At 44.5% G+C, this 9,668-nt stretch overlaps 1 protein-coding gene across 1 annotated transcript in view; it reads right to left on the minus strand.

Annotated features, from left to right (window-relative positions):
* Positions 1 to 9,467, minus strand: part of Atp8a2 (ATPase phospholipid transporting 8A2) — a 651,599-nt gene extending 642,132 nt beyond the window's left edge. The window contains exon 1 of the mRNA XM_047553899.1: positions 9,097 to 9,467. Within this exon, the coding sequence (XP_047409855.1) occupies positions 9,097 to 9,172 (76 nt within the window). The 5' untranslated portion in view covers positions 9,173 to 9,467. The remainder of the gene's footprint in view (positions 1 to 9,096) is intronic.
* Positions 9,468 to 9,668: the final 201 nt, after the last annotated feature.

The following is a 9,668-nucleotide window of genomic DNA, read 5'->3' on the forward strand; positions in this document are numbered from 1 at the left end:
TGATTGCCATCAGAAGCACACTACACTATTGATACAAGATATCAGACTACCAATAATCATACAAGCATCATCTTGATTATCATCACTGTATTATTACAGCCCATAATTTCTTCAGTACAGTTTAAAAGAAATTCCTAAAAACTCAAAGTCCTGAACAATTAAAAAAAAAAAAAGTGTAGCATTATCTCCTGGTAATAAAATTTACCTTTGTTTTCTCAGCAAGACTTAGAGAAGAGTCAGGGATGCTAAGAACCCAGTAGTGGTTGAACACAGAAATGGTAGTCCATTTTCTGCGACTACAATGAAATACCCGAAGCTGTATAACTTTATAAAGAAAAGAGGTTTTTTTAACTCATGGTTCTGAGGTTTCCAGTCCATAGTGCCAGCATCAGTTTAGTTCTGGTGAGGATCTCAGGTGTTGGATAGTATCACAATGATGGGAGCATGTGTGAGGGAGAGAGATCACATAGTGAGAGAAGAAGCCAGTCATGGTAACTTGACCGGCCAAGCTTGATCCTTTCTAAAAACCCTCTCAATAGAAACAACTCAGGGACCTACAGGAACTACTGTAATCCCTTCCAAGGACTGAAGCCCAGTGACCTAAACACCTCCACTAGGCCCCACATCTTAACAGCACCCACTAAGCTTCCAACACGTGAACCTGTGGGTGACAAACAAACCATATCCAAACCATGCAAACGACACCTATTCAGAATTTTTTCTTTTGTATTTACTTCCTCCTTTTTCCTGACAAACTTATTTGAGAAAAGTAATAAATTATGGAGAAGATATATGTGAAGGAGGAGACACTTCTAACTGGAGAATATCACACTAAGCGAAATAAGCCAGTCCCAAAAGCCAAAGGCAGAATGTTAGTGGATGCTAACTCACAACAAGTGATGGGACGATCAGAAGTTCACTAGATGAGACAAAGGGGAATGAAGGGAAGGGAGAGAAGATGGCGATAGAAAAAAAAGAAAAGAATAAATTCAATTCAACTCTAATTAGTGTCTGGTCTCCGAGAAAAGAAAACTGCTGCTGAGATGCCTTCTAGTTCTAAAGGCTGCTGGGTGGGGAGCTGTGAAGAATCGCCACTGCTCTCCCCAGACTGGGCAACATGCAGACAGGGGCTCCTTTAATGGTAAGTGAGGCGCGCACACTATTTGAAGATCTTCTCTACACACACTGACTGATAACATCAGCCAATAGTCAAAGACTCAAGTAACTGGATTTTATTAGAGATTAGGTTCAAAGAAATACTAGCATTTCACAGTACTATGACCCAGTTCATTTTCAAAATTAATTTAAGATGAATATCTTAGATTATGCCCAAGGGAGATTTCTGTATGTGGTAAGAGGAAGACAAAAGAATCCTGAAAAGACTACTGCAGGCATTCAAAGACACTGTGTCTAATGTCCTTCACTCTGACCCTGCCCTTGGAACATTGGGGTAAGTCCCTAGAACTTACCCTTTTGTGTCCTTGGTGTCCCCACCTACAAATAGAAGTGGTCAGTGGTCAGATAATTTTATTTCTGAGAGTCTGCAATTCCATGAATAGCCAATCAAAAATGTTTGGACTAGATGATTTGTAATACTGTTCTTAACAGAAATATAATGCAAGCCACAAATGGAATTTAAAATTTTCTAGTAACCACATGAAAAAAAATAAAAAGACATTCAGAAAATAATTTTAATAACAGTTTACTTAGCCTGATATATCTAAAATATATATTTTTTCAATATGTAGTAAATATAAAACATACTGCTGTTTCCTTAAAACCTAATTTAGACTTATTTTTTGTACTAGGTCCTAGAACTCCAGTGTGTGTTTTACAATAACAGCACAGCTCTGTTCTGACTCACCTTTTCTCAAGCCACATGAGGCTAGGGGCCACTACACTGGATGACACAGATCTATAAAACTTACCTTAGATTTTGATAACCTCGAACTCTATTAAGTATTGCTAAGTCTGTATAAAGGATCTTGGTCTTTCTCAAAGACAAATAATACCACTTTTCTACTTGCCCATGATCATGAAAGTTCCTCCCTCATCTCTCATTTCCTGATTTCCATCTCTATGGAGTATGGATTTCAACCCAGCTGTTTCCCATAAGCACTCTCTCTCCTCTGATGTGGCCCTGACTCCAGCCTCATTAACTTAAAAATTTTAATTAAAACAAACTATTTATACATATTTGTGGAAAACAGTATGATAATTTTATGTACCTATACAATGCATAAAGATCAAATGAGGGTAATTAGCATTTTCACTTCCTCGAACATTTCCCAACTGGTATATTATGATAGGCCCTAACTCTGCATTTCATTTGCAATCTTCCTTCATCCTTTCAGTTTGTGTCCAGTCTAATTTCCTATTACTGGAGAACCCTTCTCTGTGGCCTGCCTGTGCTGGTGTCTTCCTTCCAGAAAATCTGCCCAATCCCCAACATCAGAAAATCAGACAGTGTGATAATTAAACAGAGCTGAAGAAATGTATTTCCAAACATCCAGAAAGGGCAACATGAAAATGAACTCAGAGTAGACCTAGCAAGTGTATTTCTATTATTTTTCTCCAGCATGAACAAACAGCAGGGTAACTTGGGGAAGTGGCATGTGGGGCTGGGGACGCTGCAGAAACAGTACACTCTCTTAAAGCTTAGCAATAGGTTCTGCTCAGCTGAACCCCAGCTGCTGAACAAGTCTCCTGAGATTCCTGAGGAAAGAAGATCACCTTGTTTGCTATATATACAGCAACTACAGCTGTGGAGCCTAAAAGCAAAAATTCTGTAGTTTTAAAGCCAAAATTATGCCTCCTTGACACATTAGAATGAGGAAAAGGAAAAGAAAATTGAAGAGTATTAAATAAAGATAATCATTATGCAGCTAAAAATAGCTGGTAAGAGGCCTGATCCCCTGATATACCAACGGAATACACCAGCAGGCAATCCTCTGTTTTCTCCATTGAATATAAATGATCTGCTCCACTGTACTAGGGCAATATGACCATAAAAAAAGCAAGTGTCTTTGAATTTAGTATTTGGGAGATTTCAAATTTCAGACTAAGGAAGTCCTCATTCTATGGAGTCATTTTCTTACCCTAGTTCCCCAGATAATCAGTCTCTGTAATGTGCTTAATATATTTACAGTAATCCTGGGATCCTTGGAGCTGCATCCAGCTAACACTGAATCTCTGGAGATAGAAAAGGGGGAAGTACACTCAAATGTTTCTCTGAAACATGAAATGTGCACACGCTGGTTATTTGGCATAAGATTACACAACGTTGGGAAAACTCACTTCCAAATGCAAAATTTCTGAATCAAAATAAACGAGAATTAGGTCACTTTTAAAATTTTAACTGAGTTTACTTGAGCAAAGAACAATTAATGAATTGGGCAGGATTAGGTCACTTTTTAGGATGAAATATGATGGTATGTCAGATGAGGGTTCTTACAGAGAGATAGGGAGGAAGGTAAGAGATGAACCATCAGAGCAAGAGGCACGCACGAAAATAAGACACATGTATGGTAACGTGTTGACACAGTGAGCCCTCCAACAACAGCTGGTGAATGAACATCCTCCCTCCCTCCCTCCCTCCCTTCCTTCCTTCCTTCCTTCCTTCTAGTTCTCACTATGTTGACAAAGCTGCTTGCTGGTTCTGAACCCCCTGGGCTTAAGTGATCTTCTGACTCAGCCTGGTCCACAGTAACTAAGACTACAAGCATCCTGTCTGGCTTCACACACACATTTTTTTTTTTCTTTTCCTACTGGGGATTGAACTCAGGGACACTCAACCACTGAGCCACATCCCCAGCCCTATTTTGTATTTTATTTAGAGACAGGGTCTCACTGAGTTGCTTAGCACCTCACTTTTGCTGAGGTTGGCTTTGAACTTGTTATCCTCCTGCCTCAGCCTCCCGAGCTGCTGGGATTACAGGTGTGCACCACCAGCTTCACACACATTCTTATGGACACATCCCTGCAGATTGTCACAGGGAGCCACAAGGACATGACTGTTCCCCACTTCAGTGCTTCTCTATCCCCACAAAAGCCCTCTCCTGGCCTGGAGTAGGTCCTGTTTTCTGTTTGCCCTTGACAGTGATAAGGAGAAATTCCGGGAGTATGAAAGTGAGATCACTTTTATTTTTAGCCTTTCTTAATGGTTATTAACATTTGCTCTGAGGGCTTTTACCGGCCTAAAAGGATGTAAATAACATCTTATATCAGTGTCATATTGACCAGAGGCATATTTAGTAACTGTAAAGATCCAAACAGTGAGGGTAGAGACCCGTCTTTAGAGGCACAGTACACACATCCTCTCATAAAAGTCTAAAATCTTTTTAGAGAATAATTTTAATTTAAACCATATGTCTAGCCGGCACCTCTCTCAGATGAGGACTTATGATAAAACATCTGTTGTAAATGTAAAATCAATTATTAAACAACTGAAGCTATCAAGTGAGGCACATATTGGCCACCTGTAGGCACAAGGCACACTACTTCCAACAAGAGGTGATAACCTTCAGAGACACCAGAGGACAAGCATTATAGAACCAGAGTGGCTGGTGAGTGTTCATTTCTGCAATCGCATATGCCTGGATAATGATGCTGAAAAAACACTTAAATTCTCCTATCATGACTATGCAGTAATCTCTTAGTCAGGCTTCCATGATTGGATTTAGAGGGAACAAGGACAACTGAAGTTTTTACCTTTTCTGCTATTCTGCAGGATAAATATCTTGGTGGTGGAGTTTGTCTTAGTTGACGACAGGCAGCATGAGAAATATAAATCATCTACATAAGCTTCATCACACATAAATAATTAACACATGCATTTGTGTATACATCACACATAAAACTACCACAACCTCATGAGGCACAAACCCTTTGTTTACATCGTCTTCTGTAAGAGAATTAAAAGAACATTTTAAATCATATAGATAATGGAAAGTGTAAAACTTGAATCAAATTCTCTTAGCCCTAAAGTTTGGTAGTTTGATCCTGACACACATATTCTTCCAAACACAATCTATACCTTTCAAACAAGTCCAAAAATTACCCCGGACAATTCAGTCAAATCTTTATTTACTGAGTAGTTACTGGATAGTACAAAAAATAGAAGCCAGAAATTAGACCCATGTCTGTCTCCCTATGAAAGAAGAGGAAACAATGTGGTATAAATGAACTTGTTCCGTTCACCTTAGATGTGATATTGAACTAGGCTGGTTGGAGATGGCAGAAAGTTCACTGGGCCTAGAAATCAGCTGGTTCTGTTGGAGATTAACCACTAAGTAAAGAATTCTCTCCCTTTTTTTTTTTTTTCATCCTGTGAAATGAAGGGAATAAATGAGCTCTAGGATATTTCCCAGCTCTTATGTTCTAATGTTACAGCTCCTGGTATTTTCAGCTGCCTTGATTCTTCTCAAAACTTGGGGCAGGGTGTCATGGGGAAACAAGGTCCACATCTACGTAGGAACTCATATAAAACAAACAGCAAAACAAAAAAAAACTCCTTTCATGACCAGGAGAGGGCAGGAGAGATGAAAGGATTAGGTGTGAGATTTAGAGCAGCACTCCAAGGGCAGTTTCTGGAAGATCTGCAGTCGTCGGATTTAGTATTTGGTCTGTGCACCTACTCTTTATTGATAATCTTTCATTTAGCCAAATCCAAAAATTCAATAAGATAGGTTGGAAGCTTCTGCCCTAGGCAGCAGTAAAGCTGTAGTCCATAGAAAACGACTCCCCCTTCCTATTTCCACTGCCTACTGCCCCCACACACCCGTGATCTCGCGCACTTGCTTAACTTTCCTATTCATGTGTCTGTATCACCTGTGAGTATATGTGGAGAGTGGTGACTTGGACCATGTTATTTAACTGTCTCAAAGCTGTGGCTGCGCTTTGCCCTGGGAATATTCTATGCAAAGGTACAGGACGAGATTTCCTGGGAGCTATGGCAGTGCCCTGCCTGAGGAAATTCCATGCAAATATGCAGCATGTTTCGTGCAAAGGCATGGAGCAATAACAGTCTTGACCTTGAGCTCAGACACCAGCTTCTGGGGATGGAGACTTCTGAGCATAACAAGACAACCACAGTATTTTCCTTAGTGTTGTGACCTTCAAACCTGCCTGCTTTGGAGAAACTTTCCCACAAATAAACTTTTGATGGATAAAACCTATAAACATGCTGTGCCAGCTCTGGGTAACTGTTCCTCCACCAACAGTTGGTGTCCCACCTGGTCCCAACTTTCTCTTTGTAAATGTTTATGTGTCTTTCTTAATCCCCCCTTTGCCCCTCATCAATCTTTAGGGTCAGCCCTGTAGGTCGTGGCAAGTGTGACCTCAGAGTTGGATTGGAGCTGTCGTCCCTTACCACGGGCCTCTAGACCATGAGCCCCATGAGTACACACCTGCTCAATGCACTGCTCCCTCTCCAGCACTCAGAACAGTGCCTGGCTCACAGTAGATGGCAAAGACAGAACTGACAGAGGCACAGTAGAATAATCCAGATAAAAAGAGAAGTCAAACATGTCTCCACAGAGAGATAATAGTCCCAGAACTGCTTTACTAAATAGTACTCTGCTTAGCACCTAATCTTGAAGCTGACTGTGATCTGTGATCCTTTTGCAACAAGACTGCTCAAAATGAGAAGCCTGAGATGTCACTGAAAATCACACATATTTAATATTTTTATGGGATTACACAACTGGCAGTCCCTTTACCCAAGTTTCTATGAGTCAATCCTGAAAGCCACAGGTCTTCTCTCTTGCCCATTATGGAAATGCTCTAAATAGTTCCCCATCCCATAAAATCTCTCATTTGTCTTCTAGAATGTGCACCTCTCAACAACGAGACTCCCAGATCCCTTATCTCTCCAAATATTCCTGAACCTTCTCACCTAATTGCTCTGCTTTGAGCACCCTGCTCCTCACTGTGGCTCTCAGACCACTGTCCCGGCTCCTAAAGCCCCTTACTTTGACATTCGTAGCATCACACTGTTCCACTGTAAGATCAGTCTTAGAGCATTCTCTCTGGAACTCACGTCTTCCTCCTGCTACTACTCAATTTGATTTCCTCCCCTCCCTTTTCTGCAAAATTGCCCCAAAGTAGTTTTCTGAACTTGCTGTTTCCAATTCTTGTCCTCTTATTCTCTCTTGCACCCCTTCTATCAGACACTCTTCCCTATAATTACACAACAGCAGCTCTTTCAAGGTCAACAGTGACCTCCACTTGGCTAAATCAAGCACCAGTGCCCAGGCCTCATCTTTCTTGAGCTCTTGGCAGCATTCCTGCCTCACTGGGCTTCCATATACACAGGCCATTCTCACAGACACCTTCTGTTGCCCCTGATTTCCCCAACCTTGAAATACTGGAATGCTTAGAATCCCCTCAAGATGCTTCTTTTCTAAGCTACATCTATACACACTGACAGCTGGGCATGGTTATGTAATTTTTAGGGCCCAGTACAAAATAAATTTGCGGGCACCTTCTTTAGAAGTTATTAAGAATTCAAAACAGCAAGAGTAGAACATTAAAGCAAGTGCAAGGCTCTTCCAAGAGGTGGGCCCTCCCCATCTTCAGGAGAAGAATGCCTAGAGTCAATCCTACAGAGAAGATTCTTGAATTTAGATCTCTGGCCTTGAACACTTACCCAGATGTCACATACCCACTCTGCTCTCTAGTGGGCATCTCAGATGCGATATGGTCAAAATCAAATCTCCCCCACCCTCCCAACTCCAAAAGAGAACACTGTTCCTCTGCAGTCTCCTTATCTTATTGAGTGGCCCACTCGTGGAAATTCTCAGACCAATCACCTTGGAGCCACTCTGATTTTCCCCCTTTACAAGCCCCTCATCCAAAGCATGAGTAAATACCCTGGTGTCCCCACCTGGGTTCAACATACCCCCACTAGATTACTGAAGCCCTCTCAACTGTCTCCCTGTTGCCACACTCTTTCTCCCCTGTGTAGACCCTGAGGCTGGTGGTCCTTTCAGGAGGGGAGTCTCCCCAAAATGAATTTGAAAGTGCCCTGCCTTTCCTCAAGTTTAATGAACATTAGTCAAAATTACCTAATAATAAGTTTGTTTACCTCCCACTCAACTACTTATTTTTCTGCCTATTTTCTCAAAACAGGAAGATGACAAGTGAACCCAGCTCCAAACCCAGAACATTTCTTATGTCAAAGGTCTACCCTACACTCTTGCGTAGAGTCCTGAAACAGTAAGAAACCAAATCTTTGGAAGGTCTTTTTTCAATTTTGTATTATCTAAGCGTTTAGGTAACCCATCATGTGTCATAACCACAGATTAGCCAATTCCACAAGATCATGCTCTCTAAATATGTTCTCTAATATAACAAAGGACTTTAACCAAGTGAGTGGTTGGGGAAGCTGTATTTGAAGTGCCCAAGAATGTTACTGCCTTCAAGGATTCCAGTTCCAACACCTAAGAACCTGAACACAGGGTCTGTCTGTCTGCCTGTACTATCTGTGTGAGCTTCTGGATGCAGTGTCTGCAGGTAATGGTGAGCTACTATACGTCGCTACTGTGAGCGCGAGGACCCGGGCCCCAAGTGGTAGAAAACACTCCAGTGCGCTGGCTATAGAACTCTGCAGCAGATACTGCACACCGCAACGCTGGTCGCCATCAGGCGAGGCGAGATGTTCCCCAAGTCGACCAACCGCGCGCACCGCCACTGGGGACACTGCCGGCAACTGCGGCTCTAGTAACGTCCGTCAGTAGCAGCACCAGCACCGCGTAGGGCGCACGGGCATGCGCGCGACGCGCACACACACGTACACATACACACACACACACACACACACACACAAATCTGTACCAGGCTGATTGGAGTCTTTGACCCCCACCGCCCCCTTTGCCCTGGCATTGGTCCTTTTGGCCTCCCAGGTGCATTGGCGCCACCCCACCCCCAGTACAGAAAGAGCGCGGCGTGAGTAGGTCCTGCAGCCCCCGCAGCCCAGGCAGGAGGGGGCAAAGCAAAGGGCGGGGCAGTGTCACATAACAGCGGGCGCGCCGCCCCCGCCCCCGCCCCCGCCCCCAGCCCGGGCCCACCCTCCCCGCCGCGCCCCTCCCGGCTCACCCACTGAGGAGCCGATCCTCGCCCTTCGCTGCAGGGACATCTTAAGAGCCTTGTCCAGGCCTGCGCTGTTCAGCATCGCGCCCGTGTCGCGGGCTCGGCCGCCCGGGGTGAGCAGAGGAGGCTGAGCGCAGGGCTGGGCGCAGGGCTGGGCACAGGGGCCGCGGCGCGAGGGCCATGGGAGAGCCGGCGACTCTCTGGGCTGCGGACTGGCCCGGCCCGCCGGCGCCCGTGCCCCACAGCCGCGGAGGCTGCGCCGTTCGTGCCGCAACGGCCAATGCGGCAGCGCCCGCGAACGCCACCGCTGCGGGCCCCGCTGGCCCGGGCTGCGGCGCGGGGGGCGGGGGACCGGCGGTGCTGCGGAGAACCCCGCAGGAGGAGGAGGAGCGGGCTGGGGAGGCTGGGAAGGACCGCAGCGCTGCGCAGCACCGGGGGCTTCCAGGTGGTGGGGAATGCGGTAGTGCGGGCTGATGGAGGATTGGGTTGGTACTTTAGGGAGACTCTTCTAGAAGATGGGAGCGCCTGGGGGACTTCTGGTCTGAGCCTGTTAGCTGCCTCTTTGCCTGCTTGTCAGT

The sequence above is a fragment of the Sciurus carolinensis genome, chromosome 5 (genome assembly GCF_902686445.1).
Source record: "Sciurus carolinensis chromosome 5, mSciCar1.2, whole genome shotgun sequence".
NCBI classification, from domain to species: Eukaryota; Metazoa; Chordata; class Mammalia; order Rodentia; family Sciuridae; genus Sciurus; species Sciurus carolinensis.